Consider the following 20,190-nt stretch of genomic DNA (forward strand, 5'->3'; position numbering starts at 1 on the left):
GTTAAATGTTACTAGGTACACCCTTCTATATGCAGAAATATTGAGGTTATTCAACACAACACTTTTTTTAAGACGATTTCTTTTAACAAAACTCATGAATTTTTCACATTATAATAAGTGTTTCTTTGGCTTCAGTGTGTAAAATAAGTGTTTATTTTGCTAAGTGTTATCAAAGAATAGATGACTTGCTTCCAACATGGAACATTATTGAAAACCAAACAAAGGGCTACATGAAATTCAGAACCATTTTGTCTGTACCATTGTATTTTCAAAAGATGTTACAGGTAAGAACAATAGTGTTCATTTAAAAAGATATCTCACAGGGAAGGCGGGGAGGGTGGGTGAGTGGGAAGTAATAACCAAAGACCTTGTATGCATATATGTGTAGCTCATGGACACAGGCAGTAGGGTGGGGTGGGGAAGGAGGGGTCAATAGGGCAAAAAAGTAGACATATATAATACTTTCAACAATAAAGAATTATCAAAAATAAAAGATCAAAGAAATAGCATCATGGAGTTGACATTTGAGGTGATTCTTGAAAGAGGAGTTGAATTTTAACAGTGGAGTTTTAATAAAACTATCTTTTCAATAGAGAAAAAAAATCATCAGAAATACGTGCCCACTTTAGATTGGTAAATCAGTGCATTTTACTTGTAATACATTAGAAGTTCAATACATTTTGTTTCAAAAATTAATTCTAGTGTCCTCCAGTATGCACTCATAATTGCTTTTGACCTTTAAATTCATTTGCTATTTGTAGGGAAACTGGTATTTGAATGGGGAATAGCTACTAAGTGGAAAATGAGTTCAAAAAGTCAGGGAAACTGGGCTTACAGGAACGAATACAAGAAAGGACATCCATTACTTTGCAGTGCGGACTATTGGAGAGTGGGCTAGCAGGTCACAGTGCAACAGCAGTGCCCAGGGAGGGGGGTGCTGCCTCTCATTCCCCCAGAGCAAGAGCAGTTCTCCCTCGTAAGAGCACCTCAGTGTCGGCAGCTCACCTGGCATACCCCAAACATCTTTCATTTAGAATCATGTCAATGCAGCCACTAACGAAACAAGAGTGAGATTTAATATTTTCCTTCTAAAATGAAAATAATTTTTAAAAGAAACTGTGTATTTTAATCATTCTGGCTGATCACTCCTCATGATACAAGAGATGAAGTAAAATAATTATTTTCCTTCTGCGCAGGAGCAAAAGGGTCACTCAGAACTTGTGATGGCTGGTAATGCAAGTACAGCCAAATCAAAGCAGGTGATATACTCTCATTTAATTGGAAAGTCCAGAGGTAAACTTGACTAAACACAGCTGGCTGCATGAACCTACCCAGTGGTATCTGCACCCTGCCACTTTCTGTGCTGCAGCACACTGTCCAGCTGGTGGGCTAGAGGGGCGCTGGAGGAACCCACCAGTTTAGCAACCCTTGTAGAAAGAGAGTGTCCTCCAATACTTCCCCCAAAATGTGGTGGTCTCTGATTTCCCTGCGCTTCACTGTCATAGGCAAGAGGGAATGATGTGAGTGATCGGGCTTAAACACTCATTCCTGTGACTGGAGGTTAGGGCAGTGTTTTCATTTTCGAGTCTCAGCCCTAGAAAAAAATCACATCACATGCTGGAAGAGTGCAGGGAGTGGGTGGACAGAAAGGAGTGCTAAATAATCTCTCTATATATATAAGCCCAGTGACGAGAGTGGCAGAATGACTGGAACAACTAGTGGCTATGACACGCACTGATCTGGGCCCTGATTGTGCCCCCCCCAACCGGCTGGCAAAGCCCCCAATCGGCCCCCAACACCCTGATTGGGGGTGGGGCTGGCCAGCCAACTGCCTGAAGCCCCTCCCCTACCCTCCAGCCCAGCCCAATGGGCCCCCATTGAGGAGGGTCGGCTGGACCCCACCCGTACACAAATTCGTGCACTGGGCCTCTTGTGTACAAAATAACTGTATAACTCTTCACCTCAGCAGGTGGATTAGGTGGCCAAATCATTCTATGAAATATTACAATGATCACATCCCACAGAATCTGGAAGAAAAGGTGACAATTTAGAGCTTTTATTAAAATTGACAGGAGACCAGTTTCTGGTTTGAGACAAAGCACTTTTTACCTTGGAAGTGAATAGTGTTTTTGTTGTTTTGTTTTTATGTGCCTAAAATCAGGATTTTTCTAAAAATTACTCTAGGTTATTTCCACATTATTTCTATCTATCTATCTATCTATCTATCATCTATCTATCTAATAGAATATGTAGGATTATTTATTTTTATAAATTACTATGGTATTTCTTGCTTCTCAAAATCTGTTTTCATTTTGTTTATATATACTTGTAGAAAAAATAATTTAATTGTAACAGATATATGTATATGATGCGTACACATTCTACAAAAAACTAGGATGATAAAATACGTAAGTTAAAAGATGGATTTTTTTTTTACTTTTTAACTACATTTATCAAAAGATCTTTGAAATAGTTTCTCCAACATTTTTATTTTACATGCACTTTTATGGCATACTTAAAAAATATATCAAATATTATTCTTACTTATAATTGGAATTAGATTCTTAACACAATTTTGGAATACAATATATTTTTATATCATGATAGTACATACTCTCTCTCCTTTGTTCTCTAATTCTTGGAGAAACAATATACTGGTTGAGTATTCCACAAACCACATCACCTGGTGATATACACACTTCAGAATTAATGCTTTTGTGTAATGAGGATAGAGTACTTTATTTATGCCATTCTAGAACATAAGTGTTCTCCTTGAACATCCTCAAAGAGGCTGTATTGCCAGTATCCCATAGGAATAATGATGGGCAAATGCACTTGGCAGTTCCTCCTCTGATTAATAAGGCATGATGAGGTTAAGCGACCTCTTCCAGGAGGCGTATGATTTATTCTTCCAGGCATAAGGTGACTGTGAAGCTGGTTTTTGGAACCACTGCGCGAGCCGCCCACTTTACTTTATGGATGGAGTCACAAGGCCTTGCAGCCAGATCCCCACTTCTTTTGAAGCTGATTCTGGCTTCCTGGCAATCAAAATTATTTGTATGAAATGCAAAGCAATGGAATTGAAAAGCAGGGATGGAAAGTACTGTTACATATCCTAGCTGCTTTACTCCTGTTCTGAGACAACAACTTTCAAGAAGCGAGGTCCATGTCCAATTGCTCAGTAGTATTTGCCTCCCGTTTTTTTTTTTTTTTCTCCAAATCTATAACTAGCTCTTGTCATCTTCAAAGGGCTTCTCAAATATTAAGTAATCTCAGATTGCACACTGTTCTTTGCATTTATCTTGACCAGCTGTCAGAGAAGGCAATTTATTTCTCCTCGGTTTTATTCCTCTTGGCTCTGTGGCTTCTGTAGTAAATTTGAATGGAACATGAAAAGTGCAACTTTGTGTGTTTTCATAACAAAGGAAACACATATTTTCTTTAAGCAAGATAACTTTCACAGTGCTTGTGGTGTTGCATTTGACACTCAAAATATACTTTTGTCACCTTTGAGTCTTCATTAAGTCCTAAGTAGAAATTATGAGGATGTGAAGACAAAGAAGATATAATAAAAAATAAAAAATCAGCCCTGACTGGTTTGGCTCAGTGGATAGAGCGTTGGCCTGCAAACTGAAAGGTCCCAGGTTCGATTGCTGTCAAGGGCATGTACCTTGGTTGCAAGCACATCCCCAGTGGGGGATGTGCAGGAGGCAGCAGATCGATGTTTCTCTCTCATCGATGTTTCTAATTCTCTATCCTTCTCCCATCCTCTCTGTAAAAAATCAATAAAATATATAAAAAACAAACAAACAAACATCTTCTAAAGAAGCAATTTAAAAAATCATTTACCGTATTATTTTCTTCTATTTAAAATATTGTCACAATTGTTTTGTCAGGATTATAAGGTAAAATAAAATTTGAAATTCATATACATATGTATATATATATATATTTTTTCTGACTTTTAAAAATGTGACAGGGATTCAGCTAATTTCTATCAAATCTCAGTAAATCTATTCTTTCAGTTTCGAGATACCAAGCAGATGTCATCATATTGTCTGCAGAAATACTCTCAATACACAGTACATGAAGTGAATCTGAAGTGCTAAAGCAGTTCTCCCAGTGTTCTTCATATAACGGTAGTAGGAAACCTTCCAGAAGTTAAAAAACTGGAGATTAGTTAGCAACATATCAAATTTCAGGTGGGCTCTCTTAAACACTTATAATTCACTTATTCTCTTGCAAATCACTATTCCAAAGGTTTGATCCACTTGCAGCCCCACTTGGGTCTTAAATCACATTTCAAAGCACTCCTATCATTCATCCATTTTCAGAACTGCCATTAGAAGTGATGGGAATTTGGCACAAAAATCAATGAGAGGATATGATATGAGTTCTTTCTAATTTTTCCTTCTTGGAGCACCATCTCAAGTACAGTCTGTGAATTCTGTTTTCAAAGGTATTTTTCCATCCTGCTGTCATTTCAACCAAATTGAGTTCATGAACTTGGGATAGGTATTCACGTAGTTTTTCAGAAAAGAAAGGAGTTTCATTGTCACAATTGCAAATTTTTACCTGAAGTCATTTAAAAATCTTAATTAAATAATTTTAACACTGATGTTCCACATCAGCTTTTTAATCTTTTAAAAACATGGGCTCAGATTTACCATTTTATCTAAAATAGTTGTATTTCTTGTTCCTGGTTGGGGAGATTTATAAAGGATTGCCTATTTATTTACCTATTTATCTATTTTTTATATTTTTAAAATTTTCTCTCATGAACATGTAGACTCTTGAAAGCAGGAATAAAAAAGTTACTATATTTAAGATTTTCTCACATTGTTCTCTTAGATCGTCTGTGCCCCTTCACAAATAAAAATGAATGGCCTCAATAAAAGGGTCAGGTATGCCGTTAAACCAGGATATCTAGAAGGACTTTCATCCATTGACACTATTTTATTGCTGATTTTCTTTCTCTCCCAGAGGAGATTCTTTTGCTTACATTCAGAACTGGCATAGGAGCTAAATAAAGAATTTTTTTTTAAAAAAGCAGCTTGACCAAAAAGAGCCCATTGCCCATGATGTAGTGGTTTTGGAGGTGGTAAGGAAAAAGCGAAAATGAGTTCAAGATGATGGTAAGGTTTGTGACCTTGGTGGCAGCATTTATGGAGCTTGGGAGACAAGGCATGCTGATTCCAAGGGCATATGGGTTTCAGGCAGGAAGGTGAATGCTGAGGAGGAGGTGTTGTGGGAGTGGGCAGCGAGGTACGGTCCTGCCACTAAAGAGGTGTGTTCTACTAGAGAAAATGGTATAAGCCACTTATATGTATTTGCATAACCTACGCTGTTGTTTTGTGTCATTAACATTTGCTGTGAATTTCTAAATTGCCATTCTCCTTTCGGAATGTTTGCTTAGGAAATGCATCCACCACGACCACGGTTATCGACAGCAAGAACGGATCTGTGCCCAAGTCCCCTGGGAAAGTGCTGAAGCGGACAGTCACAGAAGACATAGTGACCACGTTCAGCTCCCCCGCGGCCTGGCTTCTCGTCATTGCTCTGATCGTCACTTGGTCAGCTGTTGCCGTTGTGATGTTTGATTTAGTGGATTACAAAAACTTTTCAGGTAAGGTCCATGACATTTGGCTTTTTAATGAATAGAAACAATGTTCTCCCCAGTTCTGGCTTTGTTTCTCTTCACCCCATCTTAATGTGGTAAATAAAGCACCCCACAAATGTGCTTTTGGGTCACCAGAGTCTGTTTCTTTCTTTTTTTTTTGTTTTGTTTGTTTTCCCCCCTTCTAATCTCCTTCTTTGACTGGTGTACTCTTTGATTTCAAATGAAGCAGATTTTCTTATTTGTAGAGCTGAACAAAGGCTGAATGTTACAATTTCATGAAGATAATGATTAAAAAAGTTGGGTGTACTTAGTTTTGGAACTGGAACTTTCTTGACCATTAATAAAAGGTGATTTGTGGATTTTACAGTAGGTAATATAAAACAGAATGAAGAGCTTTTGTTGATTTTAGAGAAAGAAGAAGGGAGAGGAATAGAGAGATAGTAACATCTATGGGAGAGAAACATCAATTGGGTGCCTCCTTCACCCCCGCCCTCAATGGGGTCAAGTCCACAACCTGGGCATATACCCTGAGCAGGAATCAAACCACAGACCTCTTGGCTCATGGGTTGACCACTGAACCACAACAGCTGGGTGAAAATGAAAAGCTTTTGGACAGATCGAAAAGAGTGTAAAGTATTTTTACCCTCCCGCCCCCACCATGTGGCTTCAAGCTTCCTTTTCAGACATACTCTTTGCTCCTCGCATCAAAACAGCCTATTTGGAGTTCTTGAAAATAAAGAGTGTTACAAGGGTTTTCCCAGAATGACTTATAATGAGATATTATATCTTGAATGTCCATGTGTTTTTGCAGTAAAATAGGAAAAACACAAGTGAAGATAGATTTTCATTATGACAATTCAATCTCTGAGTATATCATTCATCTCTTTGTTCAAAGTCTTTTTATATTTTTAAAATTATATTTATTTATTTTCTCATTGATACACTATATTGACTGTGCATTCCTTGAGGAAGGAATTACTCAGGCATTTGATAAATAATAAGTAGATGAATGAGTTTTTGCTTATCACTTTTTACCACAAGGAAAAACATTTCGTTAATCTATTAAAGCACTTCATATTTGTACTGCCCATACCCCACCCCCATTCTTTCCTCAGTAGTAGGTGAATCAGTAGGACCCAGAAGCTATAATTTCTATAAGTTGCATTATATATACTCAAAGACCCTCTAGTTTTCATTATATTCTTTTATGCATTAAACAATTAATTATCAAAAATTTACTATATGTGCCAGAAAATGGCTGTTAAAAGAAATACAAATATACATTTGCAAAGTTGTAAAATTCTGTCATTTGGGTTTATTGATGTGGAGGTGTGACTGAGATGACCCTGCCCACCTGCACCCCTGGTAGCTGGGCTAACGCGAGCATCATCTAGCAGCTAGAGATATGTCCATGGGATCAACCTAAGCAAAAAGCGCTACTCACCCAGAGTCATAAACCTCTGCTGTAATTTTGTTATATTGTGAAATGTAAACTCTTAAAAGAATATACACTGGAACTGCCCATAATATAAAATTATGACCTAGAATTTTAAATGAAAAGCAATTAATTACCTTACTCTAGAAGATTTTGAGCCTATATTGACTGTGACATTTCATCTTTTATTTCCTTTCTTAAACTTTCATTCATTTAAATTTTAGAACCAGATATGATAATAAAATATAGTTCTTTAATGCATATAATACATGTTAAGAACTGCATGTGAACCTAATATTTGTAAAGTTAATAATTTAAAAGTGTATTACAGAAATTTCTGTTGAATGCAATTTGTTCTTAATTACATAGAATGAGCAGCTACCTATTTGTCTTCCAGGTTAGATTACTTAAGTGAAAAGACACACTTTTAATCCACGGTAGAACTCCCTTGGACCACTGTAATTAGGTGCTATGGATAATGCCTATGTGATTGGCATTTCATATGAGAGAGAAAAAATAGCCTCTATATTACTACGACTTCATTTCTTCTTTTAAGAAGTGTTTAAGCACATCTCCTGTGTGAGGTCTCCCCCTCCAGCTTTCTATATTTATTAATGACCTAACCAAGTATCCATTCCCTATAAAAAGAACCTGCACATCATCTCTTAAATCTGCTTGGCATCTGATTAGTCACCATGCTCCATGGCTACTCCGTGTCTCATACATTTGCTCCCTTCTCCTTTACTACACTTCAGCCCTTGGTTCTTTTCAGGGTGTTAGGAAGTTTCTTCTTGTCTCCCTCATCCAGTCTCTCCCCTTTATCATTGACCCAAAGGCATCTGCATAACACATAAGTTTCATCAACCATTTCTTATTGCCTAAGTGCAAGTTCCTTGACACGATATTTAAGTCCTTGGCTTAGTTCTTCATTTTCTTCCTGTAATTCAGCTCATGCACTTGTTTACCAGTCGTATCACTACTTTCTCTAGACAAATGTACTCTCATTGCTCAGTGCCTCTGTTTATACTGTTCCTCTCTCCCAGCCCTGCCGAGACAGCCGAGAGTGTATTAGAATAGTTAAGAATGTGAACCCTGGTGTTGGATTTCCCTGGTATTAAATCCAGACCTTACCACTTTCTAGCTGTGGGATATTGGAAAAGTCACTTAGCCTCTCCCTGTCTCAGTTTCATCACCTATAAAGCAGGGATTATAATAGTACCTATGTAAAAAGATTAAGAAAAGTATATAAGTGAATATATTTAAAGTACTTAGAACTTAGTTTATCACAAATACTGTATAAATATGAATATCACTAGTAGAGACTCATTCCTCAATCTTCTATCTCAGTGACGGCGAACCTTTTGAGCTCGGCGTGTCAGCATTTTGAAAAACCCTAACTTAACTCTGGTGCCGTGTCACATATAGAAATTTTTTGATATTTGCAACCATAGTAAAACAAAGATGTATATTTTTGATATTTATTTTATATATTTAAATGCCCTTTACAAAAGAAAAATCAACCAAAAAAATGCGTTTGCGTGGCACCTCTAACACACATGTCATAGGTTCACCATCATTGTTCTATCTAGAAAAATTCTATTCACCCTTTTTTGTGAAACATTCTCAGACATCCTAAGAAGAATCCTCTGTACCGTGCTGTTGTTCCTTCATACGTTATGGGCACCGGTATTAAATCAGTTAACACATTGTATTATAGGTATCTGTTCACTTACCTATCTCATTTAGAAACGTAAACTTATCCAAGGAAGAGACTTTCTTATATATCTCTGTATATGAGTGCCTGTCACACAGTAGGGGTTCTGCTACACGTTGCTTAAAGGAATGAATGATACTGACATTTGGATTTTGAAACGACTTTTTATATTATGAAGAAACAGTCTACCATAAAAATTTCATTTCAGCCAGACAGTTTTGAACAACTTTAAAAACTAATAAGTTTAATAAAATTAGATTGTAAACATAGTAAAATGCTTATAAGATGAAATGTGTTTGTTATGTTTTGTAATGTTATCTATTGTTACATGATAAATTACCTCAAAAGTAAGTGGTATAAAACAACAGTAACTGTTTTTTATTTTATTTTATACTCTTTCTGGGGGTCAGGAATTTGGGGATGGCTTAGCAGGGTGGATCTGGCTTAGGGTATGCCTTGAGGTCTCAGTGAAGATATTTGCTGGGGCTGAATGATTTCTGGGGTTTTAGAGCCATTGGCAAGATGTCCCACACAGCTGCCCATTAATGCTGGTTTGTCCTTGCAACATGGCAGCTGCTTCCTCCGGAATGAATGATTCAGTAGAGAGCAAGGTAGACACCACAATGCCTCTTAGGCCCTAAGCTTAGAAATCACACACTTCCCCCCCTACAAAATCCTGTTGGTTACACAATTAATGTTTGAAGAGACTGTGCAAGCGTATAACTACCAGCACGCAAGGATAATTGGGGTCCATTTGGGAGGTTGGCTACCACATATTTCACCTTCAGAAAATCACTTTGCTAAGTTATACACCTTGAGAGAAATGCTTACATATATGGTATGCCATCCAATACTCTCATTGACAAAGATATTATAATTATGGTAGGTTCAAACAGAAAGGTAATGTGGTAAGATGACTCATGAGGCCACATCTAGGAAGGTAAATATTCACCAATGGATTTGTAATGAAAAAAAAATTTACAAAGATGAAATTTTATAGGGGAAATGTATAAATTCTTCAAATACAAAGTTGAAATAGTCTTAGATAATTGAAATTTGAATGATCAATTTCTGGAACCCAAAGAATATAAGCTCAAAGAATTTGTATAATTGTAGTACAAAAAAACCTCATATTAATCTTTGGTTGGTTGGATGGGACACATCCATTCAGACTATAATTCTAATCTTCTTTGCTCTATTTAGCAAGTTCAAACCTGCCTTTTTAATGTTGATTCTTCACAGAAAAAAATCATTTGCTTCAAGAGTTTCAAAATGTAAAATTTACTCTTATATTTTGGATATTATTTTAATTGATACATTTCAAACATTTAATAGGGATTAATATTCTTATGATGGTGAATCTTTTGTTCTATATAACAATCTTTGAAATGTGTTTTGCAAATGCTTAAAAAGCAAGGCTAGTGGTAGAAGGAGGCTCACTGGAAATACCTCTGAAGGCCAAACTGTAAAGGCAGCTGTCCTTGGGCTCTAAATGACTCTCTGGCACTTTAGAAAGGTAGATAAAGGCTTTGAAGATATGAAAAACTGATCATAGGGAAATAAAAATATTTTTTCCTAAGTACTGTACTGGATTGAGAAGAATGATTCTCCTCTGAGAAACCTTCACAATCCCTTCTTTTCTGATTTTGATCTGACCTACCTGTACATAATTTGCTTATGAGGCATTTGTGGAATTGGCATTTAAGTGCTTCTTTCAGAAATCTTGGGTTCACGCTACAGCTCTAAAACCTACAGGATAACATGAGTAGGGACTTGCATTTCCTTGTCCGTGAAATGCAGATAGCACCTTGCTTTCTGGTTTGCAAAATTTGTGACTTTGATTCCCGTTATCAAATAAGACAAATTATAGGACACCAAAATAGATACTAGAAAACAGGTTTTACCCACCCTTCATTTTTTATGAAGTATAATGTCCAAAGTGTATTCAACCAACACTGTGGTATATCTGTCAGAGTTTGCTCAAAGTAGAATCACTATGAGTGATGCAGAATAGGGGACTTATTATATGTCCTTTGAAGGCATTTGCAATGTGTCTGGGCTGGGTTGGAAGTCAGCAAGGAGCACATTGGTGTAGGAAAGGAAGAATATCTGTTTCTTCTACCCTTCTTAATTTTGGGCTGGGATCCCTTTAACAAAAGAGAAAACGCGTTCCAATTTAATTGACATATGTTTTATCTGACACTGGGGTCTTCATAAGAAAAGAAAGGTCTCAAGGAACAGTTAAACCTAAACACTTTTATCCCAAGTTTGATGTAGAGTGAAAAGTGGTGGGAAAATGTGGTAGGACAAAAGAGTTACGAGCTAAGTGTTGTAAATTGGGGCAAACAGCAAGGCCTGTTCATTTGATTCCTCTGGTTTTGGGGAAGTAAGGATGCTCCTTTCCTTGGATACCTCTCACATGAGGGTTTATGATCTGCTTTAGGGGAAGATCAGAAAGTCCTTCTAGTGTCTGCCATTCCTCAAATTCCTTCAGTTGAATAAAATCAATATGCCAAGGTGCCAAATTTTAGGATATGGTGTGCTTAACCCTGTCATTGGGAGGGGCAGATGGAAATAGAATAGGGACAACTATGGACAAACCGGAACTGACAAGGACAAAATGGAACCTTGTTTGACTCATATCACCTCAAATCATGATGACGTGGGTGAGCTGCAGGATAAATTGGTGCCTTGACCAAGGAATCTGCACAAACACCTGGCCAGGATTTGGAGATACCGAAGGAGGCAGTCCACTAACAACTGGCAGACAAGCTGAGGTCTGCTGCCACATGTCAGGGTCAGCCAGCATATCAGAGATAATGTGCTTTAGCTGCAACAGCACCTGCCCTACATCAACCTTCAGAGAATAAACAATGGCTTAGTACTTCCTTTTTACCTCCCAAAACAAGTACAGATTTCTCTTGTGTCCAACTTACCTGTAAAGTACTTGTAAAGGAATTCTGGGACATGTAGTTCCAGCTTAGTGATTTGACAGTATGCAAAGCTACCATGTAGGATGACTATAATTTATCATCCAAAACAGAGATACCCATGAAAGTGAAATGAATAGCTATTAATATTTATTTCAGGACCACAGGCACAAAGCAAGATGCCTGATTGCCCTGATATTATCCACCCTGCATTTAGTTTTCTCCTGGAAGATGAATGTCTTCAGAAATTCCAAGTTAAGGGTGATAGGAGGTGTGGAGGGGAGAGGAAGGACAACCTTACTTTTTTAGTAATTGGGGCTAGGGGGTCACAAAGATTGCTGGAGGTCTTGGCCCCAAAATTCTGCAAACCAGCCAGGAAGCCCTTCTAGAAATCACAGGGGTGCCCCAATAATTTAATAACTCTTTCAGGACCAAAATTTGTAGGATTTGGTTGAAATTCCTTACAAATTCTTCGCTTTATTTATACAAAGAGAACTTTTTCTCTCAGCAATACATACAAACAAATAGGATTTCTAAAGAAATGACCATAAATGTAGGCATTAGTGGATGTTCTGATTTCCCTCTAGGTCAAAATGTACAAGAAAAAAAAAGAAGTAGTAACTCTTGGCTCTTCTTGCCTAAGAATGAGGGTCATAATTTATTAGCATCCTCATTCATAAGAAGGGAAAAAAATCATTATATGACAATACCAGGTGGTCTCAAACAACATTTGGTAATTTTTGCATGCATTCCACAAAACATACTTATTTCAAAACAATTCCGTAAGAATTAGATAAGCTAATCTATGTAAAACATACGTGCCTGGCACATAGGAGGCACTCATTAAATGTAACTAGGATTTGAATCTTATTACCAGGAAGGAAGATCAGTAATTTGAGAAGAGAGCCAGCAAGGACATGATGGTAGGAAGCATCAATTTCTTATGAAAGTCTAGCAGACATCTCCTGATGTGCCTTTTAAATAGATTTTCTAATGAGGTGCGCCATTTATCTACTGCTCTTGGAAATTAATTTCCCTGATTTTTCCCCCTGGCACTTCGCCCAGTTAAGCAGGTGCACTGTTTGTCAGACTAAGGTTAGAGGGGGAAAATGATTCAGGTAAGCCCCGAAGTCAATCACAATGTGTAAATTTAACACTGAACAGTTATGTATATAGGTATTTGTATAGGTGTCTGTGTGTCTGTGTGTTTATAGAGATGTCTGTGTGACTGTATATGTATGAATATGTTATTACATTTCAGGAGACTTGGAATACTGAGACACTGAAATGCACCATTTTAGACTTTACCAGTTCTCATGTGTCCCGAGTTTTTAAGAATATTTAACATTTTGTGTGCTTCTTATTCTGATTCAAGTCTTATCTCATATTCCACATTTTCTGTTCAATGTTCCAGGACTGTTTGGTCCTCTTGGTCACTAAAGTTTTTAAAAAAATCCATTTAATTACACAACTCCAATCTGTTCATAAATATCTCAAAGAAACAGAAGGCTCTGTAGCCCAATGATTCCCAGACCTTAATCAAAGTTGGTTGATTCTTCATGAAACAAAAGGGGAGAAAACAATTTTTTCATTTTAAAGAAATATTATTAATTTTATTGTTCCTGCATTTGGGTCTTAAAAGTCTCTTTTGAAATGATGATAAAACGACAAATATTATTTTTGCCAATGCTTTTTATTGTCAGTTATTTATTTATTTATAAAATCAAAGGTTGATAATTCTGTGTTGGACCCCAGGTTTTTGCTGGTTGTCAATTCGAGGTCAGAAAGCCTAAACGTATGGTACCAATGCTTTCTGTCACTTGCTTAAACCTTAGCAAATGAGAGCTTATATTGGGATTTATAATTATGTCCATCCAAATCCACAATATAAATCATAGCATATGTTAATACTCACTTTTTGATAGACCAGCTGTTATACATCTTTCAGTACTATGCTTAAATTCATTTCCTTAAAAAGAGCCTTTCCTGAACTTTCAATGAAAATCACGCCACTCTATCATAATCCCTCATTATATGTTTTACTCTTTACTCATAGCATTTATTCCAAGTTGTATGTATTTAATTGGTCTGATTATTTATGTAATATCTTTCTTCACTGACCTGCTAGGTTTGTAAAAAGAATAGCTTTATTTCATTCACTTGATTTTTTCTAGTGCTTATACATATGAGCTCAATAAACATTTGAATCAATATTAATGTAAAATAATGATGCATAAATAAGTAAATAAATAAAGGGAAGGGGTAGAATTGTTTTACACTCTGAATGTTGAATAATGAGCATAGCATTTCTTCATGAAATATTAGTTTATGATGACATTGATAGTGATAGGATACATTTACAATACTTTTAAACTTCTGTCTCCCTGAGTAGACGATAAGTGTCACAAAGGTAAAAGTCTTATTCATCTTAATATATCTATCTCCCTGCTTACTGCCTGACACATATCATTCAATAGAATTCGTATGATCTAAACAAAACGTATTTCCTAAGCATATATAGCAAGCAAAAACAAATAAACACGTGAGCAAAATACAAAACAAGAAAAACAGAACGCATGACTTTCAAGACAAGAACCAAAGTATGTAGTTGAATGCAGGCTCTGGGGGCTAGAATAGTGGGTTAAAATTCTGGCTCCACCATTTAGCAGCTGTGTCGCCTTGTGGGAATTTACTTCTCTGTGCTCAATATGCACCTTCCGGTGCAGGCTGAGACTCCTGAAGACTCCTGAGCAGAGTCAGAAGATGACCCTTGTTCTCCTGCCATTCCATGCAGTGGCTCAGACAGATGTAGATGGGCAAATCTAGAGACCCTTCTCTTAGTTGCTCTTTAGTTTGATAAGGAAAGCAGGAGGCCAGCCTTATGGCTGGGGCGGGGGGGCGGGGGGTGGGGATGATAACTTATTTGAGAATGGATACCATACAGTCAGAATTAAAGTGCCAGACACCCAAGAGGATACTGGAAATGGCAGTCCTATTGTATTTGGAGACTGAGAGAAGGTAAGATCATATATTGAGCCTGATGCTGAGGGGAAGGGAGGCTTCCGGCCCCACAGTCTGCCTGGCAAACTTGGAAGAGCCTCTGGATTATCCTAGATCAGTGATGGCGAACCTTTTGAGCTCGGCGTGTCAGCATTTTGAAAAACCCTAACTTAACTCTGGTGCCGTGTCACATATAGACATGTTTTGATATTTGCAACCATAGTAAAACAAAGACTTATATTTTTGATATTTATTTTATATATTTAAATGCCATTTAACAAAGAAAAATCAACCAAAAAAATGAGTTCGCGTGTCATAGGTTCGCCTTCACTGTCCTAGATTCTTATTTCTCCACATTGACATTGAATAATTAACAGGCACTGTGGCATGTGATTTGTATGTATTATTTCATATAACACTCATAACGCCTTGTGAGATATTATTACTCTCATTGTCATTTTACAGTTCAGCAAACTGAAGCACAAAGTGCTTTGAGATTTTTTCCCCACTGTATAACACTGTTTGTCAGAACTCAGCATATTATAAATTGGATTATGAGCAGGCTGAATATAGAAGTAATTGGCATGAGGCGTTGTGGTCTTGACTTAGCTTAGTGACTTTGGAAAAGCAGAGGTCTCAATGAATTGTATAAACATGGCAAAAGCTGATTTTCTGATCATCACACAGCTCTTAGTTGGGGAGCACCAGGACTAGCCTGAGGTGGGTAAAGAACTTACCTTACATGTAAAATTGAAGAGTGTTCTAGAAAATTGATCAATTAAAATGAATGATATTTTAATGCAATATTTAACAATTCAGAATTAATGCAAACAGCTGTGATTACAAAATATCAAAAATTTTAAATGTAGACAGGATCATTTTCACCAAATTTTCCTTTTGTTTCTGGTTCCAGTATGGTTTGGCACTGCCCAAGGAGGGAGGCTTGAACTTGAATGCTATCAATATGAGTTCAGAGCCCATGCTTGCAACCATCGTTTGCTGATGTTTCTCTGGATATGAAAGATAAAGAAGAGTCAAATACAGCTTAAAGAACATAAGACTGATGGTCAAAGATAATGGTGAAGACATGGGATTGGTTCTTTAGGAGGAAAGCAGAAAAAAATGACTAATCCAATTTCCCTAGTATATTTAGAAACTTAAGAATCTATAAAGTGTGGCTTCAAAGACAAAGAACAAATAAAAATCTTATTTAACTTTAAACTTTTTCTTCTCTTAGCACTCTTTTATGAGTGTCAAGAATCCAATTACTGAACTTAAGGAGCCTAAAGCAGTTTCCCCTGCATCTTGTGGTATACATTTCTGTAAGAAATGGAAGATACTATTAAGAGTACTTGCACACTGAGAAACATTTTTATCTCATATAATGGAAGTGCTGGAAGCAGGTGATAATTCCAAGACTGGATAATTCAATGCCTCAGCAATGTCATGGACTCAAGTTCTTTCATTTTTAACCTTTGCCTTTCTTAGTGATCCAGCTACAGTTTGTGTGGGCATAACGTGGCCACAGCAGCTCCAGGTTCTCTGACACCATGCCACAACTTCTTGTTCCCCCTTTTAACAGCAAGAAAACCCCTCCAAGAATCTCCCATCCAACATCTTATTCCAGAAACAATTGTGAATTCATGTCATTGTTTGTTTGATAGCAGTATAACATAACATAATAGCTAAAAGTCATGCTCTGGAGGGTACAAAATCAGACTCCATCATTTACTAGCTGTGAAACCTTAGCCATATTATTCTCTATGCCCCAGTGTCTCAGTGTTTCTATACTTAATATAGAGATAAAATAATATAGCTACCAAATTGGATTATCGAAAGGAAAAAGTAAGTTAATATTTGTAAAGTTCTTAGAATGATATCTTCCAGGTAACATGCACTTTATAAGTGTTACCTACTGTTGTTATCTGAGGATCCTCACTGTGATATATGTAATTTAACTCATGGAAACAGGAGAGGTAAGAAAGTAAAGTTATCTGAGTACTCTTAAAAAGGAAGACATTAATAAAAGGTTTAGTTGCATTGTATATTATTCCCTTTGAAATGATTTGGATGTCTGAGGGAAGGAATAAGAATTAACTTGAGGACTGCTATCTTATTCAAGAGCTATGTATCTAGTAGTATATCTAGTATATATCTCTATCTCTGTATCTATATCTATATCTATCTATATTTATATCTAATCTACCTAACTAGTCCATATCTATCATTTTTAAAAGTTGTTGTCCAAGTGGCTAAAAATCAGAAGCTGATCTCAAGCCAGCAACATTTACTTCATAAAAGTAGTCTAATTTGACTATTTTAAAACCAGGCAATATATACATGTCTGCAGAGTTTATATAATGCATTTAAGCATAAGGATAATTAAACAGATGTCTATTTTGTTGGATTTTATTGTTATGTTCCTCAGTGAACACTTAGAAAGAAGGGGAATGAATAAATGGTCTCAATCTATTCAGATCATAAAAACTCCATTTGCAGTATTCTTCCATTAGATATAATATATAGAAGGGCTAAAATGTCTTTAATGATGTCAGTACAATCCAGTTCTGTATATATAACTCTTTTAAAATTCTCAATTGCAATAATAAAATCCATTCATTTCCTTTCTCTGAGATTTAATCTATCCATTCAGACTACCATACCTTGCTCACACAACTCTCCAGAATGTAGCAAAATAAGGACCAAAGAGTAAAGTTACTATGACACTGAATCCTGGAGATAGGTTTTGCTGAGGCCAGCATTTTATAATTTGTCATCCTTGAATGGGTTGTGAATCTCCTCAAATAGAACATAAAATTTAAAATTTCCCTAGAAATCTTCTCTCTCCTATCATTTTCCCCCTCTGTGGAATCTTACCCATCAGCATAAAAATGGAATATTTATTCCTTCTTTAATAGTACCAACAACAGAAAACCCACTATGATTCCAGTCCTTCAACCATTTCCGAATTTCTGTCATTTACTTTACAGTAAAATGTACTCACTGCCTCTAGATTCTTCCCACTTGGTCTTGAATGCATCCCCCTGAAACTATCCTTTGAGATTGCTCATGACATCTCCATCATTAGAGCTAAAAGTCATTCTCACTTGACCTATCAGCTACATTTGTCAGTGATCATTCTGTCCTCAAAACAATTCTTCACTTCATATCTATCTAGTATAGCTAGTATATTAATGTCGGAGTGTTCCTGGATATACTCTCTTGTTGATTACATTCAGTGATCACATTCAGTGTCATGTCTTTCAATACCTTCTATTCTCTCTCAAACTCCCAAGTTTCTATCTTCAATGAGGACTTCCCTTTTGAAGAACATAGTGAGCTATACAATATGACATATAGATGTGTGAAAGGCAACTCAAGTTTGACAAGCCTGAAACTCAACTACTTGTATGCTCCCCCTAAAATCCCTGCTGCTTCTCTCCAGCTCTTCCCATTTTAGAAAATGGCATTTCAATTGTTCTGGTTTCTTATACCAAAAACCTTAAAGTTATCTTGTATCCTTCTCTTTCACACCCTATAGGCAAACTGTCAGTCTAATTCTATCTTTTAAATACATTCACAATCTGATCATATCTCATCCCACACACTGTTAAAACCCTGATAGAAATTATGGTAATTTTTCTGCTAGATTACTTCATTTGGCTCCTTTCTGATCTTCCTATTTCCAACCTGGAATTCTTCCAATACGCAACACAGCAAAAGACATTACATGAGTAAAATCAATTCATTCCTCTTTCAGTGACTTCCTATCACAATCAGAGTTAAAGACTAATTTTGAAATACTTAACCTTTAGATAATATAATATGTTGGTATAATTCTAGCCTCTTAAAATATCAAAGAGAAAATAATCTCTGCAAAGCTAAAGTAGTTTTTTGAATTAAGGAAAACATAAATCTAAAATTTAATTACATAAATCTAAAATTTAATTTTGATGAAAAATCAGGTTCAATGTATACTGTGTTTCTGGGTAGACCACCTCTTCAATCAGATCTTAAACACTGGTCTTACCCCTTCAGAGAAATTTTCTTATAATTTGAATGAGAAGAACAATATTTTGAAAATCCCTAAAATGTCTAATTGATTACATTTTTATTATTTAATCTCTCATTCTGCAAATACTTTATATCTCCTAACAGTGGTTGGCAAACTGCGGCTTGCGAGCCACATGCGGCTCTTTGGCCCCTTGAGTGGGGCTCTTCCACAAAATATCACGTGTGGGCGTGCATGTATAGTGCGATTGAAACTTCGTGGCCCATGCGTAGAAGTCGGTATTTTGTGGAAGAGCCACACTCAAGAGGCCAAAGAGCCACATGTGGCTCGCGGGCCGCAGTTTGCCTACCACTCTAGTATAAAAGAAAAGGACAAATTTGTGAACTTTATATGTTTTCTAATTTTATCCATTACAGTTATTAGAAGTTCAAAGACTTTTTATTTTTAGGTGTTGGGATATCTAACAAGGGTAAACAAATTGAATCTAACCAGAGCTCAAAATGATCACTACCGTGACAATTCCATATTTTTCTTACTATATCACAAATGATAATAAATGGACCTATCAGTCTTATTTTAGTCACAGCTACTTAAGTCAACTTGGAACTTAGAGTTTATCTGAAAATTTAAAGTCTTCTTTACCATGATGTTTTCCAGTACAATATAGGCCAACCATGATTTCTTTTGTTCCTGACCATCCATAACTTAGAGTTTATATTGCAGTTTGGGTAACAAAACTATATATTATTTTAATATATTTCTATTTTTTCCCATGTTAAACTTTTATTTAGATTAACACTTCTCAAGGGAAGCTGCATTATTGGTAACCCCATAGTATTTGAACCACAGTTACCCAATAACATTCATTTTTAATTGAATGCATGTGCTTACTAAAAAAAATGCAATTTATATTTCTGAGCACACACAAAAAAAATGTAGCCAAGAGCTACTTAAATTCATAAAATTGACATATTCATTTAGTCAAAAGAACAAATCTGGAAAAGTTTTTCTTCATTTTTTGGGGAATTGCTGTAAAATTTTCTTCTTTTAAAATTACTTTTAGCAAGCTCTATTTCCAAGATTGGCTCAGATCCTCTGAAATTCGTACATCATGCAGTGGAGGAAACTACGGACTGGGTCTATGGCTTCTTTTCTTTGTTGTCTGACATCATCTCGTCTGAGGGTGATGAAGAAGAAGAAGAAGATGGGGACGAGGACACTGATACAGGTACAGAAAGCAAAGAGACATATTTAACTGCTGGGACCAATATTAGATATCCATCACCCGGGTTTGCTTACATTTAAGCAAAAATGAGAACTTGGTCAATCTAAACCAAAATGGATATACTTCTGAGTGCTCATAGAGAATCAACAGAATGCCAAACTCAGTAAATGAGTTTGGCTTTCACCTTATAGTTTATCTGCCATATGGCAAATATGTCAATAGTAAATGCTACCATCAAAGTAGCAATATAGTAG

General features: G+C 36.4%; 1 protein-coding gene across 2 annotated transcripts in view; it reads left to right on the top strand.

Moving 5' to 3' along the window:
• Positions 1 to 20,190, top strand: part of TRDN (triadin) — a 270,709-nt gene that overhangs the window by 35,547 nt on the left and 214,972 nt on the right. For both annotated transcript variants that reach the window (XR_013996185.1, XM_081094750.1), the window contains exons 2-3: positions 5,417 to 5,626; positions 19,775 to 19,939. Coding sequence is in view for 1 of the 2 variants with exons in the window: in XM_081094750.1 (XP_080950876.1) it covers positions 5,417 to 5,626; positions 19,775 to 19,939 (375 nt within the window). In the remaining variant the exon portion in view is untranslated. The remainder of the gene's footprint in view (positions 1 to 5,416; positions 5,627 to 19,774; positions 19,940 to 20,190) is intronic.

Source organism: Myotis nattereri (assembly GCF_964212035.1).
Source record: "Myotis nattereri genome assembly, chromosome: 6".
In the NCBI taxonomy this organism is placed as follows: Eukaryota; Metazoa; Chordata; class Mammalia; order Chiroptera; family Vespertilionidae; genus Myotis; species Myotis nattereri.